Genomic DNA, 20,859 nt, shown 5'->3' on the forward strand with positions numbered 1-20,859 from the left:
TTAAGTTTTACAGCTTATTTAAGCTGTAAATATTGTACATGTGTGCATGAATAGGGAGGAGAGAAATTTGAAATGGGACCCCACACTAGCTTCAAGGGAAATACTCGGGAAAACAAAAATAGGAATACCCAGAGCTACTATAACTATCCCATATCACCAGTCTTCAAAGCAGGTGCTCCAAATAATTGGCATTTCCTGCTCAAAAAACCTGAGGAAACAACAATGTCTTAACAGCCTTATTGTGATCTGTTTAGGGGCAGATTTGGGCTACTTCCAAATCTGTGTGAGGGAGAGAGGGAAAGTGAGTTTGTGAGTTCCTGATCTTAAGATAAAGGGATATTTGCAGGCATAATAGCAGAATATCTAGAACAAATTGCACAAAAATGCTATTTAGCAATCATGTTGAACTAAGAGAGAGAAGACAAATAATCCAGTGTGTTTTTAAGGGCCTCATTAATTTCCTCTGAAATTCCCTCCTTGCTCAAGCTCCTCCTCACCCCCCATTCTCATGTACTGATTAAACATTCAGCAATTGCAAAGAGGCTTGGCTTCAAAGCAGACTCTCTGGATAAATACTGAAGTTGTCACCACTTCTCCTGCCCCTCTGGACTACCATGGAGGGGATGGCTCTCTATCTGGTGGCTGCTCTATTGATTGGTTTTCCAGGGTCTTCCCATGGGGGTCTGTAAGTATCATAGATATTTCAGCAGTGGGAATAAAGCAGTGCTGGGAAAGCCTTGTGGTCCTTTTCAAGGTAATGAATTTTCTTGCAGATGGCCCCAAACACTTTGGGGCTTTTTCAGAAAGTCCAATATATTTCATGACAGGAGTAAAATTATTATAATCATCAATAAGGGGAACTGACAGGCTCTGAAGTTCTAAGCTGAGGAATTGTCCTTGGAGTGAAGATTCTCTGGACAAATATAAAGACCTCTTGTTCTCAGTTATGGCTGAGGCCCCATCTATATTATCATTGCTAAGCAGAGTCAACAACTTCCAGAAAACAATAAGGTTGAATATCTAGAAAACAGCCATCCCACATTCTTTGTTTCTGATGTCTTCAAGTTACCTTTTGCCATCATGGCTAAGACTTCAGTGACATAAAGACTGGTCTACCTGCTTGTTTTGAGAAAATATTTATTTTGTTGTGCGTACCTATACTGGAAAACCAGATATGACTTTGCAGCAGGCATACAGTATGTGTAACTAAATGACATATGAGTGATAGCAGCCATGAGGCTGACTATACGGTATTTCTCTGGTCCCAGTATGGAGTATCAGGTACTGAAAAAGCAAAAGACAGGAGAAGGAGGAGGCAGAGAAGGTGATTTGTCACTATACATATAACAACTCTTATTGCAGGAAAGAAAGGTAAGCGGTCAATTCTGGTCCCATTTGGGATTGCAAACAAACTCTCTGTAGATGTAAACCCAAAGCAGGGACATCCAAGAGAGACTGACAAATCTCAACACTATGTTAGACGGGGATTTTGTTAGGGATTTGACAGAGAAGCCAAGTTGATTTATTGCTTTTAAAGGAACAGAAACCTAAACACTACAGCTATGAATAGGAGACAATGTTTAAGACCTTTAACATTTGGCTTCCTTTTCACTTTGGGAAGGCAGTTGGAAGGGCAGGATTTGTGTTGGGGGTATGTGTTCAAGTGGTATTGTAAAAAGTGAGGCTTGTGGTCTTCCTACCTTTCCTTCCTCCTACCTTTCCCTCCAGAGTATGATCCTCCATGGTTTGTTCCTTGTTAGGGTTTCAGTAAGCAGAAACTCAGGAAGGATTTTGTTGAATTTGTTTGTTTAACAATAACAATGGATGAAACTATACTAGATGTACAAAATCCATGGTCAGGCTGCCTAAGACATTGTTTTAAAGAAGCAGCTCTTAAAAGTTCATAAAAAGAATTGTAAATCCTAATTGTTTATGCTCAATTGCTGCTCTTTGGATTGATGTGAAGAATATAATGTAATATATGTATATATGGTTACAACTGTCAGGCCATTACAATAACACAAGCAACAGCTGTGCAATAATAGGTATGTAATCATTACAGCAGAAGAAAGCAGTGTTTTGTAAAGGCATATGTGGATTAGCACAATTAACTTAATTATTGACAAATATCACCATGAAACCTTATCTGAGCTTCAGTTCTTGGCTAAGGGGAAGTACATTTTTGTTAATCCAAGGAAACATATGAAGGTGTGCATGGTGATCATTCTTAGGCATTCATACTGTATTCCTTTGCACTCTGTGGAGTGCTGGCCAGTGGTGTTATTTGAAGTGTGTTGTACTTTTTTTAGAACAGTGGGCCTGGGAAATCCTGCTGGCCAGGCACTGTATGGATAAACTTGCTCATACAGTATCTCCTCTAACTTGGATGCTAGATGGGCAAAGTCTTCTCATGATACATGAGAGGTAACATCCTGCTAGATCATCTGGGATTTGACCAGGCCTATGGCACTGCAGTAGACATGGTCGTCTGGGAATGAGCTTAGTCATCTATAAAGTAGATCTGGGCCCTCCTGGCTGATACGTACAGCTAGAGAGGAAAGGATAGCTGGATATAGGAGGTGGTACATTCATAGTTGAGGGATGGATGATGCCCTCAGTCATAAAGAAGATGGTGATGTGTTGTCAAGAATCCATCACTTGACCTGGCTATCTTCAATATATCCCTTTTAGGTGAGGTGGTTGAATTATAAATACACAGGAGTGTATTTTATATAAACCTTTACATAAAAAAGATTTTAGCTATACAATAGTGGCAAATCTATGACACACGTGTCAAAAGGACACAGCACAACATTCTTGAGTGACACACCAGCCTTCACCAACACCCAACAACTAATCTCCACCAACACTCAACAACTAGAACAATTAATCAGTGGAACAACTTGCCTCCAGAAGTTGTGAATACTCCAACACTGGAAGTTTTTAAGAAGAGGTTGGATAACCATTTGTCTGAAGTGGTGTAGGGTTTCCTGCCTAAGCAGGGGGTTGGACTAGAAGACTTCCAAAGTCCCTTCCAACTCTGTTATTCTATTCTAACTATTCTTGGAAGTGGTTTTCAGAGGTCAGTTCTTGTGTGGGGAAGTCTCTGTCTCTCCATGCAAGACGACCATGTTCTCATGCAGCATCCGAAGCCTCAAAAAATCACATGAGAAAGGGATAAGCTTTCACAGGGTTTTCCAGGGCTGAAGAGGCCATGGAAGAGCTTTCTCCAATGCCACCAAGAATGAAGGCCTTAGGTAAGGTGGAGCAGCCTCAAGTAGGCCACAGAGGCTTCTCAACAGAAAGAGAAGGCCTTCTGTCGGAAAGTGGCACAAGACAGATCCTGGGGAATCACACACCCACACAATTGCACTGTACTTTTTTTTTAAAAAAAAATAATGAATATATAAAAAAATGAACCTCTTTCGTTGGGGGCATGCAAGTGTGTGTGTGAGAGAGAGATGCAAGAAGAGTCAAATTAGGCATTTCCCAAATTTTTGACATGCTAATCCCAAAAAGTTCACCATTATTGTCTAGCCAGGACAATAATGCCCACTTTTCACCAAAAGTCCCTCTTAACACGGCCTTCCCAGTAGCAGCTTTACTTTAGAACAGGTTGATCCCCATCATTTTATTTTTTTCTCTGTTGCCTTGCAAGTAGACTGAGTGCTTCTGTACCAGATTTAAATTCCTTGAGTGTCTAATAAAATTTGGCCAAATAAAGTATTCAATTCAATTCAACTCAAATGCCTATTATTCAGGAGGAAAGTGAAAAGAGTCCTCTTTTAGGGCTTTTGGAATGGGGACCCTCATTAGATGGCAATTTTTATAGATTTGAAAGGATTGATAAAAAAAATACATAAAGAAATACAATTTCTAATATTGTTTGAGTTAACAATCCCAAACACTGGAGAATTTTAATAATATGAGTTGTGCATGAGTTTCTAATGTCACTTCATGACATATGGGCACAATCTGCAAAATGTTGGAAATGTCACCAGATACCTGGTTCATACTATCATCTGGACCAGTTGGAGCACTCGGAGGCTCCAACTGGTTCAGAATGCGGCCGCGTGGGTGGTTATGGGCTCAACTCGTTGTGCCTGTGTGACACCCCTCCTGCGCGAGCTGCACTGGCTTCCAGTGGTCTTCCGGGTGCGATTCAAGGTGCTGGTTACCACCTTTAAAGCGCTCCATGGCATAGGACCCGGGTACCTTCGAGACCGACTTCTGCCACCAGTTGTCTCCCACCGGCCAGTCCGCTCCCACAGAGAGGGTCTCCTCAGGGTGCCATTGGCCAAGTTATGTCGGCTGGCGACACCCAGGGGGAGGGCCTTCTCTGTGGGAGCCCCAGCCCTGTGGAATGAACTGCCCCCTGAAATACGTAAGATCTCTGACCTCCGGATGTTTCGTTGCGCATTGAAGACCCTGTTGTTCCACCAGGCCGGGCTATCAACATAATGATTTTAAATTGGGGTATTTTAAATTTTTGGGGTTTTAAACCGGCCAAATCTATTTAATTATTTTAATTTTTAATCATTGTTGTGTCTTGTGTTTTTAAATTGGCTGTACACCGCCCTGAGTCCTTCGGGAGAAGGGCGGTATAGAAATAAAATAATAATAATAATAATAATAATAATAATAATAATAATAATAATAATAATAATAATATGTGGTGGACATGTCAAAAAGCAAAAAAATATTGGCTGGAAAAAATGATAAAACAACATAGAGACTTGAAACTAGAGACATTTTTGTTGGGCATTTTACCAGACAAATATAACAAAGGGAATGTATATCTGATTTTACATGTAATGATTGCAGTGACAATAGCATTTGCACAACAATGGAAAAGTGAAGAGATCCCAACATATGAAGATGTGATTAGAAAAATATTAGAATGTGCAGAAATGGATAAACTAATACTTACAATTAAAGGGGAAAAAAAGAAACTGAATATTTTTTGACTTGGGACTTATTTTATCAATGGCTAGCTGACAAAAACAGGAGCTAGAAACAGGGAAATATGTGAAAGGATCAGCAATATAAGGAAGATAGGTTAACTTGGTTAAATAAATAGTATGATTATTACTGTTATTAATATTAATATAATTGATATTGATGCAATGAATATTGTTGTAAACACTTTGATTATTATTTCCTGAAATGATTTGTGCCCAGACAACACTGTTCAACTGAAATTGGAATTTTTGTATGTTAAAAAAATAAAATAAAAACTTATTACAAAAAAAAGATTGGAACATTTTCCCAAGTCCCAGCTGCTGGGGCAAAATCTGACATCCCATAGACTGAAAAAGCACCATACTGGGAAAGATGCCTTCAGAACTTATTAAAGGAAAGAGGGACTGAAAATAGAGAGGACAGGGAAGGCAAGTTCAGCGGTAGCACCCAAACTGCATTTTGCTCTCTTTCAGTTTTCTCTAACAGCTGTTCTACAATCAGTTGAATGACTGTGGCTGAAGTCTTCCTACTGCTATTATGTAACCCTATATTATAAAGCTATACAGATCTTACAAATACATATTTCATCATGCCTTTTAATTAGCAGTACTAGAGTTATCTGTCTGTCTAGGGACCGAGATAGATTCATATTTAAAGATCTGTCTGCGAAAGATGTAATTTATTAGCCCTTAGTTTCTGGGGTTGATTCTGCATCTGTTCTGCAACACTGCAACACTACTGTGTTGCATGAATTCTGGTGTGTGGATTAGGGTGTGTGGGGGCAACTTCTGAATGGTGAGGAGTCTCAGGAGACTGTGTGGTTTGCAGTGATGTCACTGAGAGGAGTTGGTCAACATTTCCACCTCATTTTAGGCAAGGGTTGGGGATTAAAGATGGAAATCCTTATTTCCTGGAAAAAAAAACAACTTGATCTCACTTTGTCAAAATCTAGCCATTTTGCAGCCAAATTTCAGCAACATAGTTTCAGGTGCAGGGGTCTGCAGATGGGTTACTGGAGGACTGTATGTAGGATGGGTTATGCCTCACCTTGGATGAAGGCACAATTCTATTTTTCTTCTTCAAATCTGAGATCAAACTCTGTTCTTTCATAGGAAAGGTTGCCCTTCTTTAAGCTGCAAGGGGATACTGCATTGTTCATTATAATGTGATCACATTACAATACCACCCAGTTTACTGTAATGGTCACTCCCATTTTATAACCCAAAAACAGCTCCCCAAATCTCTTTTAAGTGATATAAAGATAAAGATTTACTAATTTTTCAACGGTATTTGGAAGGTCACAAAAACTTTTCCAACCATTTACTTCTTCACTTTTCTAAAAGAAGAGATAATGGAGATGCCTCATCAAATGCCTCACTTTTCCTAAGCAAACTAACTCAGGAGATGTTCTTTCCTTCTTCTGCAGCTACACCCTCATCACCCCTGGTGTTTTGCGAACAGACACAGAAGAGCAAATTTTGGTGGAGGCCCATGGAGACAATACTCCAAAACAGCTTGACATCTTGGTTCATGATTTTCCACGGAAGCAGAAAACCTTGTTCCAAAGAAGAGTAGATATGATTGCGAATCCAGAGGGAGGCATGCTTGTCGCTCCAACTATAAATGTGGGTGTATGGTGATGGTTGCAGTAGAGTCTATTGTATCCCTAAAAAAAAAAAAAAAAATCAAGCTAAAATCCTGTTCATCCTGTTTGAGAGGACGTGCCATGCACTTTAGTAGAAAGAACATGACTAGACTGTCAAATATTGGGAGAAATTGAGAGTATAACTCGAGGGAGGAAAGAAAAACAAAGTTATAGGATACATATGTATTTATTTTACAGTTCTTGTTGCCATAATTGCTGAAAGATTCTGCACAGCATTTCACAGCAAACAAGTAAAATATTATAAATATTTAGATCAAAATCAGCATCAAAACCAAAAGTCAACCATAGGAAGAAACCAAAAGAAAACCTGATAGATATGAAGTATAGCAAAATTAAAGTGATTAATAAAACAAAACTGCTAAACTAGCTTTTAGAACAGATTGCTAGAGATTCTGAATCAGTCTAAATTTGGTGGTTAGTAAAAGTAGGATGTTAGTGGGCCAAAGAGCCGAATTTTCAGATTTAAAATGTAAACATTTCAGGGAACTCCAAAGGCTTCTGGACAACTTTTGTTCTCCCTTACCCAGGGAGGGAAATTGGGCTAGACTGTGTGCTGATAGAACTATGTTCACTCTCAACATGAACGAAGGAGAAAAAAAGAATGCTGAATGGTATATGTCTATGACTGATCCGTTTCCAATAGTCCTGGATATTCCAGAGGGCTTCAGTGTTGAAATGTTATTCCCTGACCAAATCCCATCCAAGGCTTTACTAAATCTGACTCTGCTAGTACTTGAGCCCAAAGAATGTCAAACAGCTGCTGGCATCTGGAGGGACAGATAAACTGAGAAAAGTTCTGCAAATTGGACCATAATCTCATCAAGAGAAATTACCTCCTGACTTTCAGACCTTCTAGGTTGGAGTTATGGACAGATTTGTTCATATTGGTAAAAGTGGTGTGTGTTAGTCTTGTGTGTATCTCTGTGTATCTGGATAATCCAATAATTGCCCAATGAAAAAATGATAAAGGGAAAGAGATAATAGCTCTCATATGATTGTAGAGCTACAGTGCGCAGCCCAGATGGTAGGATTCATTATGAGCTGGGATTCATGTTTCTCCAGGTTGAGACGGTTGACCAGAAAAGTTTACTTGGGATGAGGGTTCCCTCACTCTCCGTCCCACTTATCTTGAGCTTGGAATTAGGCACTGAGTTTTCTTGGTGCATAAATTAGGAGGGAAAAAGGCCAAGGAGAAAAAGGTTGTGGGTACACGGCAGTGGGCAAAGGACACTAAATGTGACTTGTAACAGCAGAATGGCAAGGTGAGATCTTGGGGATATGTTCTTCATTAGTTTCATTGACTGTGCTGCTTTAGCTGGACATAATAGGGCAGTGATGGCTAACCTTTTCTGGATCGAGTGCCCAAAGTGTGTGTGTGCGAATGCACACGTGTGTGCCTGAACCCCCAAAATACAATGTGCGTGAGGCCCCAGCATGCCCCCCCGCATGTGCCCTGCCCTCCCCGCATGTGCACCCTGCCCCTGCACATGCCCCTGCATGTGCCCCATCCCCACACATGCACGCACACCCCCTGCATGTGCCCCACTGCCGTGCATGCGTGCATGGCCCCCACATGCACCCCTCCCCCCGTGCATGCGCAGCAGAGACCTGATAACCAGCTGGCCGGTGGGAAGACTGCATGCATGCACAGCGGAGCTGAACTGGGGTGACGGCTTGCATGCCCACAGAGAGGGCGCTGCCATAGGTTGCCATAGGTTCGCCATCATGGCTATAGGACCTCTCCTTAGCCTTCTGTGAGGAAGGATCAGAAACTGACTTAGGAGAAGCAAGAAATATGTTTTTAAGATTTAATACATCTATGTGTGGCATTCTGTGATCCTCTTTGTTTTCCTTTAGAAAGGAGTAGAATGTTTTGGACCAATGTTTTAGTGTTGTTGCTTAGGACTAAGGAATGAGGCCTTGGGTGGCCTTTAGTCATGATTACGTTTGAAACCTCTGCTCTACTCATTTTCTCATCCAGATTCCTGCAAAAGAACTGAATAAGGATTCCAGGCAAAATCAGTATGTGGTTGTGCAAGTCTCAAGTGGTCCTCAAGTGAATTTGGAAAAGGTGGTTCTCCTTTCTTACCAGAGTGGTTTTGTGTTCATCCAGACAGATAAAGGCATCTATACACCAGGCTCTCCAGGTAAACTCTTTTTCTGCCTCTATTCTTCACTCCCCTGGGGTCCCACTGTAATTATGTGATGAATAATACTATAAACAAAACCATTCTTGGGATTTGTCATTTATTCAAGATATTTCCAGAGAGTGGGGAATGGAAGAGCCTTGGTAGAACAGGGGTTTAAGGCACCCTGTTATTAAGCTTATTAAGACCAGCTGCCTGCAATTACTGCAGGGTTCGAATCTCGCCAAGGCTCAAGGTTGACTCAGCCTTCCATCCTTTCTAAGGTAGGTGAAATGAGGACCCAGTTTGTGGGGGCAATAAGCTGACTTTGTATAAATATACAAAAGGATGAAGGCTATTGCTGAGCACATTGTAAGCCGCCCTGAGTCTTCGGAGAAGGGCGGCATATAAATCAAATTAAAAAACAAAAAACAAAAAACGTGTGTCTTGTGAGTGTTGGCATTGATGATATTGAGAAATCAAGCTTAGAAAGTTCAGAAAAGATTTAAGAAACACATTGATTGATGGTCCAGTGGAATGTAATCACAAATTAGGAAGGGAATGGAGAAGTCAAAGAAGATGTCATCCTGACTAATCGCAAGCTATAAAATGGGGAAACTCTTGAGGGTTATGTGAGTGATCTTTAAAAAAAATATTCTTACTGTGTTTCTTTAAGAGAAGAAAATGTATAATCTTGAAGGCCTTTCCTTTCCAGAAAGGCTTTTTCTTTAGCTTTCCTTTGAAGAACTAGGTGGTGTTTTTGTCTAAGATACAGGAGATTTAGATTGAAGTAATCTGGAAACATTTACGCCACAATAAACCCATTAGCCTTTAAAGTGCCTGAGGATGCTGCTGTTTTGGCCAAATAGATTAATCAGCTGTTTTTCTAGAAACTGTCCCACATCTGCTTTTTAGGATTTACAGTGAGTCTGGCAGACAGCTGCTGTCATGGTTGAGACTTGGCTCACTTTGCAAACCCCGCTTACAACTAGACAAGAAGAATGAGTGGAGGGAATAGATTGGAATGCAGGGGAGGCATAATGGGGCGGAAAGGAATGCAAAGAGCACTGACTTGGAGCCTGAGAACCAAGGTCATCTGCTGAGAAAGTCTACTAGGTGGAGAGTCCATTAGCCAAACAAACTGAACTGAACTGACCATACTGATTGGATGGAATAAAGGGGAATGTTTAACTATGCTGCTTGCGTGTGAAAACATTCGTATTGTCTTTGCTACTTCTGTATCCGTGTTGGCTCAGTAAATTATACTCTTGGTAATAAAAATGTTCCAGGAGTCTTTATTTGCTGCATGAATCATGTGGACAGCTACAAAATATCAGACAATTTACGACAATACTTTTTTTAGGATGTAAGCACATCAATCAATCAATTTTTTATTATGGTCACAGGCCAGCATGATGCAAGTACATATGTTCTGAATACTATCACAAATTACAGCTAGTCTCTTTTTTCTTAGTGCGCTATCGTGTCTTTTCTATGGATCACAACATGCACAGGATGGACAAAACTGTGATTGTCGAATTTCAGGTGAGAATCGTGTCTGCAATCCTGTGTGATTAGTAGTCCTCTGAACAAGGAGTGCTTGTTGATTCTTCTTATAACCTAGTGCCCCACCTGCTGGGTTGCATTTGCTCTCTATATTATGTCATCACATAGAAAATCTAGTATTCCAGCTGGAGTTTGATGATACAGAATGCATAGGAAATAATAGGCAACATGTATTTTTGCAACACACCTGTATTTTATTTATTTGTGCCCAGACTCCACAAGGCATTGTTGTCAGTTCTAATCCAGTCAACCCATCTTCAACCTTGATCCGGCCTTACAATTTACCAGAACTTGTCAGGTAATTTAACATGGATATTGTCATAAGGCAACCAGTTTAGAAACCAAGGTAAAACTCTGATGGGTGGGTGGGTGGGGGAAACATTCAGCTATTAAAGACTGGTTATAGAATAAAGCTGTATGTTCCCTTTTAGCTTGCTTTTCAGATAGTTTATTAAAGTAAGAAAAATCCAGGTTTCATATTTTGCATTTGTCCATCACATTTCTATTTCCTCTTGTTTTTTGGTGGGGTTATAATGTTATTTGTATGGCGATTCTGTGAAATTGAATGGACAAATAATAGATACAATTTCATCACCACCATTTAAGACCAATGAGTAAGAAGAAATTTGTTGCAGAAGTAAGAGTCACATTTCAGTTTCTACATATATGAATCTGAAGATCTCTGAATCAGGCATTTTCTTCCTCTTACACTTATTCTACATAATCCTATTAATCCTATTAATATCAAGAAGAGTTGTGGGTGCTCCAACACTGAAGGTTTTCAGGAAGAGATTGGACAGCCATTTGTCTGAAATGGTATAGGGTCTTCTGCTTGAACAGAGAGTTGGATTAGAAGACTTTCAAAGTCCCTTCTAACTCTGTTATTCTTTATTCTCTATTGTCATAAATCGATTGCAAAGCCAAAACAATGAAAATTCTCTTCTTTTTCTTTCTATAGTTTTGGGACATGGAAGGCTGTGGCCAAATATGAACATTCAGCAGAGAATTATACTGCATATTTTGATGTCAAAGAATATGGTACGAAGAAAGATCATTTCTGTTCAACAAATCTATTTTCTGATCCTGGGTTTTTATCCCCTTTGATTTATCTCTAAAAACCTTTTTCTGTCATTTATAAAAGTAGAAATGGCTGCTATGATCTCTCCTGGAAAGTTATGAGAGCCAATTTGGTCTAGTGGTTAAGACACAAGGCTAGAAACCAAGAGACTGTGAGTTCTACTACTGTCTTAGGCAGCTGGGTGGCCTTGGCCAGTCATTCTCTCTCAGCTCAGTCCACAGGGTTGTTGTGGGGAAAATAGGAGGAGAAAGATATGTCAGATATGTTCACTGCCTTGAGTTATTTGTAAAAATAATAAAGGTGTGATATAAATAAACAAATAAGAAAATATATTAAATAAAATTAAGTAAATAAATCTTCCTGTCAGACGTCTACTCTTTCACCTGTTTCATTTTCTGTAGTGTTGCCAAGCTTTGAAGTCCGTCTGCAACCATCAGAGAAGTTTCTTTACATTGACGGCAATACAAATTTCCAAGTGTCTATCACTGCAAGGTATGCTTATTTACAAATATGAGTAGATAAAGAAATTTATTTTGACACTGGGTAACATCTGCATGAAAGTGGTTTTTCTTTGGGTCATAATATTCAGAAAAATATGATTTTGTGACTAGTCCTGATCTGAACATATTTACTTGACATTTATTTCACAAATACAATATTTATAATATTAGAAAATAGTCTTTAGACTTTATTTATCTTTATTAGTCTGACTGCTTACGATACCAAATTCACTTATCACTTATAGCTTTAATACTGCATCTTTTTAGTGTCAAGGGTAGGGTGGTAGCCCAGTCATAGAAATGATCAGAGGGAGAGTAATCAAATTCATTTTTCAGGGAAATTATTATAATAAAAAAATATCCTAATCCCATTTCCCCATTATTTAGGAAATTACAAATATATTCCTTTCAGCAAATTCTTAGTTATTTTAATTATTGATTTCACTTGTATTAAGGCTTTAATTGTGGTATGTTTTCTACTCCATTCTTTTCATTTTTGCATGCAACCTTGAGTGTTGGAATGAAGAGAAAGGTGAAGTATATATTTAGAAATCAGAAAATAAAATGGGCAGAAGGATGAAGGAACTGAACTTATCATTCCTGCCACCCTCAAATTCTGTTTTCCCCTGCCCAGCTGTAGTATCAGAAGTGACAAAGGCTTGGAGAAAGATGCCTGAATGAGTAGAACTGAGAAAATAAAGAGCTTTGAGAAATAAATCAACGCCCTCACTGATGTACCCCTCTTGTGTCAAAGAAGATCAGTAGGAAAAGCAAAGTTGTATAATTGGGCCTTTACTTTCATTGTGTCATTACAGGTACTTGTATGGAAAGAAAGTGGAAGGTGTGGCCTTTGTCCTCTTTGGAGTGAAAATAGATGGTGTAAAAAAGAATATTCCAGAGTCACTCACGAGAATTCCGGTAAAATGTAACAGGAGTGTTTGCATATAGGAGTGTGCTTGTGGGTTGTTTGTCAGATCTACTAGGTAGAACAATTCCACTAGAAGGCTAAGCTATCATAATTGAGGTTGTCTATAATAACAGAATTTTGCAAGCCTGGTTGTGCTATAATTCCCTCATTTTCTAATAATTCAGTGAATAATGGAGTGTGTGCCCGAGTCTGAATGTTATTTGGATGTTCTGGACTTAAAACATATTTTTCCCCTTGCTGCTTTGGCCACAGAACTTGCATATCTCCATCAAGGTCATCTTCCTTGTTCTAAATTGTGGAAGGCCACTTGATTTCCTTCCTTATTTTTACTTATTTTTCATTTATTTTCAGATTATTGATGGAGATGGGGATGCAACATTAGAAAGACATAAACTACGTTCCCGATTTCAAAATCTCACTGATCTTGTTGGGCATACTCTGTATGCATCTGTAACAGTGATAACAGAATCAGGTGAGCAGGGGTGGGAGAAGAGAAGGGTAAATTGTTTCTTTGAATACAAACATATTACACTTTTAAAAATTAACAGACTACAATTTTAAATACCAGGGTCTGAAAATAAATAAATAAAAGAAAACAAACCATCACCAGAATACATCATTGATTTGTGAATTGGCTTTTGAATCCTCCCCTTTCTCAATGATTATTCACCTTTTTCCCACAAAATCCACAATATTATTGTGGATAAATGTCTCTTAATTGACTCTAAATGTTTAGAAAAGTGAGTCAAAATTTTCCAAATTAGATTAAAAGGGATGTCTAAAATGTTGCCCTGTATGAATTGTATCTATTAGTTTTTTTCAATTAAAAATGTTTCTAATCATTTGGAATATTAGGCCTAAATTTGGAATATTAATGTCCTTCTCTTCCTATGTGCTTCCTGACACCAGTATCAATTTGATCTTGTCTTTGTTTCTAATTTTTTCATGGTCTTCTTGAAACACCAATAAAACACTTAATTGCTATGGCAGATGGTATAATAGAACTTATTCATTTCTGTAAAAATTGATCAAAATTTTGGATTTTGGGCAATGCTACTAGATATGTCAATTTTTATCTTTATTAGATATTGTACTCAAATATTTACTAAAAATTGGAATACAATATGAATATTTTTTTATAATCCTTCCACAGTAAAATAAAGCTTTCCATTTCATATTCTTCCACAGTAAGGTGAAGCTTTCCATAAAGCTTTCCATTTCATATTCTCAGTATTGTTTCCAAGCTTTTGACATTTTACTGCATTCTGGATCTCTTGAATAATATCATATAAAGTTTTGACATGATTCTTTGGTATTTTCCTTTAGCTCAGAAACTATTGTTTCGGAGTCAGTTGGGGTATAAAGCTATTTTCTTTATTTTTTCATCTTTAATAAATGATAGAACCTGTACATATTTAGTCCTGAAGCATTAGATCTCTGCCTTTTCTCTATATCAGAAATTGTTTCTCCATTTATAAATCAACCTTATATAAATTTGCATTTGTTCATCTCTTTGAAGTGCTTTAAAATCTCTGGAAAATATTGAACTTCTATCAGGGACATAATTGGAGAAAAGTTACAGTGCTAATATTTCATATCACTTTTGTCAAATATCAATTTCGAATTTCATTTTTTTTGTCAATTTTCTTCAAGCAGTTTTGAAACTATAGTCTTGTGTGGAATTACATTCAGACTTTGTTTTTGAAGCATATAAATCTAAGTGCTATTGCTATTTTAAGGGAAACAATATGTCTAGTCTCAAAACCACAAAATAAAACAATATATTAATAAATCCCCACTCCACACCTTCTGAAGTTTTAATATGCCAATTTTCTATTTATAAATGATCATTTGCCACATTATTTTCTCTAACTTCTTAAGACCATTTACATGACAGGATAATAAAACTTACAATCAGCACATAATATGTTGAAACATTGTTTTCTAGAAAAAGAAATACGAAGTTAGTGTCAGGGTTCCAAGTAACACCCCCAACAAAAGAAGACTCCGAGGCTCGAGATTCCTCAAAGTTCCATTTTATTAGAGATGTCATATTGGCACATCTGGGAAAACCTGAATCTGAAAGTTTCCAGGTTTCCCCCACCCAAGTAAAAGTTCTAGTTCCTGCTCAGCACCCATATGTCCATCACATGGCTCAATCAGGCACCGTTCCAACTGGAGATGCCTCCCAGTCACCCAACTCCAGGTGCCAGGCAGACGTCCTTGACTTTTTGAGAAAGGAATGTTATTTTGACTATATATCTCCCATACTCCATATAATCCCCCCTCCCATTTTCCCACAGTAGAATATGTGGCAGGCCTGAAGGCCCAGTGCAAAAGATGGCTGTCAGATCCCTAAAAGTGATACTGCCATTCAATCGGAGGAGGGGGGACACTTGGATTCGATTTATTAGCATTGCCTGTGTCAACAGATATTTTACAACCTATATCCTGGCGCCAAAGAGCCCTGAGATCCCCTTTACCTGCAGGAATTTTTATGATAGCCATATGGGTTGTTTCACTTTAAAGGATAATGGTGGGAATGCATGTTTGTTCAGGTTCTCAGAGAAACTAGTAAAGAAAACATCTTCACACTTGTGTATTGGCTAAAATCTGCATTCTGACTTAAAGGGAGAGGTCTCTACCACTTTAATCCTACTGCCTTGCCTAAGGGTATTCAGATCTTGCTTTAACTGGATGGCTGTCACTTCTGCTTAATAAAAGAAATCCTTTTGAACAACCACATTTCAAGAGTTCTCACTTTCTTAAATTAGAAGGAGAGGCGATCCTTACAATGGCTTCCAGACCTGACAGATAGAAGAAGTTGAGAGACAATTTGCAAACTGTGGAAGTCCTGGGTTTATTAGGTTTGAAACTAATAGTGCTTCAAAATCTTTGCATGATTTTTTTCTTGCATTTCTCAGTTTGATTTCCTATTTTAAGTTGCATTCCTTCTTTTTGTTTTGCAGGCAGTGATATGGTAGTGACTGAGCAAAGCGGCATTCATATTGTGACATCTCCCTATCAGATCTCCTTCAGAAAAACCCCCAAATATTTCAAGCCAGGAATGCCATATGAACTGACGGTAATAGAAACCAAAGTCTTCTATTTTGTCAAAGAACCATCTTAACAATATCCTCCTCCACCTTACTGGGCTTCTGAAGAGCTGTCCAGATTTGGTGGTTCAAGATGCATGTGGAGGCTTCAGTTTACCTCGGGGTTGGCTCTGCCACTGTAGATTGATCGATTGATTGGTATTTGTATATTGGATGTTTTCCTGTAATGTATCTGCATAGAACATACAGTATAAATTACAAAAAAAACTTTAGTAAATCGATTTCTGAGCTGCCTGGAGTCGGTTTGAGTGAGTTGGGCAGCCATATAAATCTTTTTAATAAATAATAGTTAAATAAATTGATTTAGATTCAGAGGAAGCTGCTATGGTCCATGCTGAATCACCTCTTCTGGATTGTTTTAGGTGTCTGTTACCAACCCCGATGACTCACCAGCTGCCAATGTACCAGTGGTATCAGAGGCCATTCATTCTGAGGGAACCACTTTGAGTGATGGGACTGCTAAGCTCATCTTGAACACACCACTGAACATTCAAAGCCTACCGATCACTGTAAGTCACTCTGACATTCTGTTAAGTCCCATTCAGTGTGCTGATGAGAGGGAATGTCATGTGGAGGGAGAGGGGCACTGCAGAGGAGTAAGTGGCAACTCAGTCCGGATGCTTTGTGTGAGAGAAATAGGATGAAGACAGCCTCACCTAATACTTCTCAGAGTATATTGTAGATACAGATAGTGGACTCCTCAGTCTGACAAGATTTTGTCTATAGGTTTGAAAGCAATAAAGAACTCAGCTTGGGAAAAGTGTTATTATTGGTTTTGGACCTGACATCTATGTTGAAACATAGGGCCATCACAGTCTGGTGTGCAAATTGTGCACCACGCAATGAAATGACCTGAAGAGAGGATTGTCAATTGCCAGATACAAAGAAAGCGAAGGAGATATGTTATGTCAGTAACATAAGCTCACCCGCTTTGCCCATACACAGTCAGACTCTGAGAGAAGAGAGAGACCTAGCAGGCCTATGCATTGTGGAATTCTGCACAATGGATGCCAGCAGCAGCTCTGCTGTTGCTCAAGAGGGAACAAGTAATGCAATGTCCAACTGTTTGTTGTGATGAAAACTCTGTTTTTATGCACTTTTGCAGGATAGTCCACACAGCTATGAAAGGCAAAGCAAGAAAAATACGCTGTGAAGCCCCTATGCACATTGTGTCACTGGAGAGTCATCTTAGCTAGGAATGGAGAGGAATACATTATGTATGCCTGTTAATGTAAGGGAGATCATTGTATATAGGTTGATATCTGTATATTTGGGTCTATTGCTGTTGAGTTGAGTGTAATATAATGACAATCTTTCTTCATCTTTTTTTTTTTTTTACAAGGATCACTTGTAAAAGTCAGCTGATCATGGTATATTGTGTGGTCTGGTGATATCTATAAAAAGAAAGGAAGGTGGGCAAATAAATGGCCTCGGGCTGCTCCTTAGGCCCTGGTAAGGTTTGTTTTTTAAGGGAAAACAAATAGAAAACATACCCCGTGGATAAATGCCACTGAAAATAAAGTGATTTCTTCTCTTTTCTCAGTATTTCTCAGTATTATGAAGTAGCGATACTCTTTCAGAGGAACAGTGATTCTTGCAAGTCCCTGATTTGGTTTGGCATTAAATATCCCATTTGCTTTTTGTAGCCAGTTCATCATCCCATCTGACCCTCAGACTTTGCAATTGTTTTAGTCAATAGCTATGCCCACTCCACACTCCCCAAATCCCAATTACAATATAGAATTTGCTACACTCATAGTAACACAGAGCTCTTTTTTATCTTAAAGATGCAGATCAAATAACAGAATCTCAGATTTTTTTTTTATGAAAACAGGGTGCCAGCCAGTTCTTTTCTAACCATTACTGAATTCTTTCAGCAGTCTTCATGTGGACATCACTAAGTGCCAGCCTTAAAAGGAGTCATAGTTGCTTCCTAATTAGGTTACTGCTTCGTATGTACCCTGTGTAGGTTAGAACCAACCATAGAGACCTCCCAAGAGAACGCCAGGCAACAAAGTCCATGACAGCCACAGCCTACCAAACCCAGGGAGGATCTGGAAACTATCTTCATGTAGCCATTACATCTGCAGAGATTAAGCCCGGAGATAATTTACCTGTCAATTTCAATGTGAGAGGCAATGCAAATTCATTGAACCAGATCCAATATTTCACATACCTCGTAAGTATTATAGACCTGGAGGAAATCCAAGGGCTGCATTTCAATTCATATTGTAGCCTTGAAGCCACTGGCTTAATCTATCATTTCTAACCTTTCCATTAATCAGTATTTGTTCACCCTCAGATATTGACTAAGGGGAAGATTTTCAAGGTTGGCAGGCAACCCAAGGGAGCTGGGCAGAATCTGGTGACCATGAATCTGCGTATCACTCCAGATCTCATCCCTTCCTTCCGGTTTGTGGCTTACTACCTAGTGGGAAACAATGAAATTGTGGCTGATTCTGTCTGGGTGGATGTGAAAGATACCTGCATGGGAACGGTAAGTCAGCCTTCCCAGTAGCTTTCTTAGCAGTCATGGGAAACACCTTATTATAGCTGCATTAGAAGTGCATAAATCAAATTCTAATGTCTAATTCAAATATTTATCCAGTCCACTCCAAATTAAAGCTTTGTTATCTTCCACAGCCATTAAAAATCGAAAGCAAGCAATGTAGAAAGACAGATACTCCTTAAAAGTTCTCACAGTTTCCAAATCATCTTTTAGTAGTCAAGGTTACAACTGTACTTCCTTTTCTTTCTTTCAACAAATATTGCTGTACTCTCTTTCAGCCAGCAGTTGTTTCTCTCAAATCCACAATATTCTCAAGCCAACTAAGTGTCAAAGCTGTCAAAAATACTTTAAATCCACATAGAAAATACTTTTCCTTGGGTTCTTTTCTTTTATTATTTTTAGTTTCTCCAAATCCAATTATTGACACAAAAACTTTCTTGGGTTTTAGTATTTCAGCCTCCTCTTTGTTCTTCTCCCTCCATAGAATTTCCCAAATGCCAATTAGCCGCTCATTTCAGCTCTGGGACATCTTTTAATCGAATTCGAAATTTTCTTTTACCTGTGAGTTGGCTAATCACTCACCCGGTACCAGCATTCCATTCAAACACCTCTCCTGCACAGCAACTTAGTCCAGTTGCCCCAGCTTCAGAGTGGTCATTTTATAATGGCCGCCACCCCTGCTGCTGGTCTGAAGAGCTGCCTCTGACCTTTCAAGGAACTTGCCTGTTCCTCTTGGTCTTCTGAGATGCCTCTTCTTCTTCACCATCATTACAGGACAGTTATGGTCCGAAAAACCACCCGATAGCAGTTTGTCCAGCTGAATTTTCATGGAGCTTGTCTGAGCCCACTATTTTTCCAGCCGGTCTCGCTGCAACGCTTCCGGTCTCCACCAAACATTTATTTCTGTTCAGCTAGAAAAAGCCAACTATTTTCCCTTGAACTGGCAATTTTGCTGTCTGTTAGATATTTGAACTGTTCTTTGCTTTGTATAAACAGTTGGTTGTGAAAGGAGCATCTTCCAGAGACGATAAAATTCAAAAGCCAGGAGCTGCAATGAAAATCAAATTGGAAGGAGATCCAGGTGCTCGGGTCGGTCTTGTGGCTGTGGACAAAGCAGTATATGTCCTCAATGATAAATATAAGATTAGCCAAGCTAAGGTAAGGCCAGACATTTCTTAAGCTACACTCAGCTTTCAAGGGGTTTCCGACTTACGGGACTGAAGAGGAACATTTTTTTCCTGTGATCTGCACTAGATATGGGACACAATAGAAAAGAGTGACTTTGGCTGTACAGCTGGCAGTGGACAGAACAATCTGGGTGTCTTTGAAGATGCTGGATTGACTCTGACAACCAGCACCAAGCTCAACACCAAACAAAGATCAGGTATTTTGGGGATGGATGCTAATGTCTGGTAGATGGCAGAGGTTTTCCAATCCATTTAGAAGCCAAGAGAAGAGCATTTGCTCCATCAAATACTACTGGCATCATATGGGAATCAATTCACAAGGCCCAAAGCAAATAGTCAAGTGACTGCAACCAAGAGTCACTTGGTTGAGATGGGCAGTTTAGGAAAGAAAGAAAGAAAGAAAGAAAGAAAGAAAGAAAGAAAGAAAGAAAGAAAGAAAGAAAGAAAGAAAGAAAGAAAGAAAAAGCATATAGTTATCAGCGTGTACTGGAGGAACTGCCTCCAGAAAATAGTAGAAGAAATTCGAGCAGACAAAAAGGTTCACTCATATTTATACATTTCAGAAAGGAGGAAAAAAATGATAGAGTCATATATATACCTAAGTAATACATATATAAGCATAAACATTCATAATTAACAAACCTCATGTTACTTCTCCACTTACTATGTTCAAGAAGGAATTATTGTATTAATAAAAGAAACATATCAGTTCGGTTGCCATAGAAATCTTGGTCAGACTCAGGGGTGGGTTCTAAAATTTTTTACTACCGGTTCTGTGGACGTGGCTTATTTTGTGGGCGTGGCTTGGGGGTAATGTGACGGTGGGTATGGCCAACTTTTTTTTTTTTTTAACTTTTACTTTTAAAAGCATTTTTTCTACAACCTTAAGAGGTTGCAGGAAAACATGCTTTTAGAAGCTTCTGACAATCAGGCAAATCTGCTGAGATCGCCAGAAGCATTTAAAGGGATTATTTTTCCTACAACCACCTCGGCTGAGGAGGTTGCAGGAAAACATGCTTTTAGAAGCTTCTAACAATCAGGCAAATCTGCTGAGATCGCCAGAAGCTTTTAAAGGGATTTTTTTTCCCTACAACCTCCTTGGAGGTTTGAGCAACCCGTCCTTTTTTTTGGGGGGGGAATCTTTGCAAAGAAAAGGAATGCAGATAAGGCAGGTTTAAAGACCCTTCCGCTGTAAAGCCAGGGGCATCCCCTGGAAGTCCC

At 39.0% G+C, this 20,859-nt stretch overlaps 1 protein-coding gene across 1 annotated transcript in view; it reads left to right on the top strand.

Moving 5' to 3' along the window:
* The first annotated feature begins 281 nt into the window (after positions 1-281).
* Positions 282-20,859, top strand: part of C3 (complement C3) — a 72,308-nt gene continuing 51,730 nt past the window's right edge. Inside the window, exons 1-15 of the mRNA XM_087886534.1 lie at positions 282-685; positions 6,389-6,587; positions 8,610-8,775; positions 10,229-10,299; positions 10,533-10,618; positions 11,279-11,358; positions 11,800-11,890; positions 12,714-12,816; positions 13,178-13,298; positions 15,796-15,911; positions 16,305-16,451; positions 17,912-18,121; positions 18,245-18,439; positions 19,448-19,609; positions 19,706-19,835. Of these exons, the coding sequence (XP_087742660.1) occupies positions 615-685; positions 6,389-6,587; positions 8,610-8,775; positions 10,229-10,299; positions 10,533-10,618; positions 11,279-11,358; positions 11,800-11,890; positions 12,714-12,816; positions 13,178-13,298; positions 15,796-15,911; positions 16,305-16,451; positions 17,912-18,121; positions 18,245-18,439; positions 19,448-19,609; positions 19,706-19,835 (1,948 nt within the window). The 5' untranslated portion in view covers positions 282-614. The remainder of the gene's footprint in view (positions 686-6,388; positions 6,588-8,609; positions 8,776-10,228; positions 10,300-10,532; positions 10,619-11,278; positions 11,359-11,799; positions 11,891-12,713; positions 12,817-13,177; positions 13,299-15,795; positions 15,912-16,304; positions 16,452-17,911; positions 18,122-18,244; positions 18,440-19,447; positions 19,610-19,705; positions 19,836-20,859) is intronic.

This window comes from Pantherophis guttatus, chromosome 2 (assembly GCF_059756535.1).
Source record: "Pantherophis guttatus breed Tessera chromosome 2, ASM5975653v1, whole genome shotgun sequence".
NCBI classification, from domain to species: domain Eukaryota; kingdom Metazoa; phylum Chordata; class Lepidosauria; order Squamata; family Colubridae; genus Pantherophis; species Pantherophis guttatus.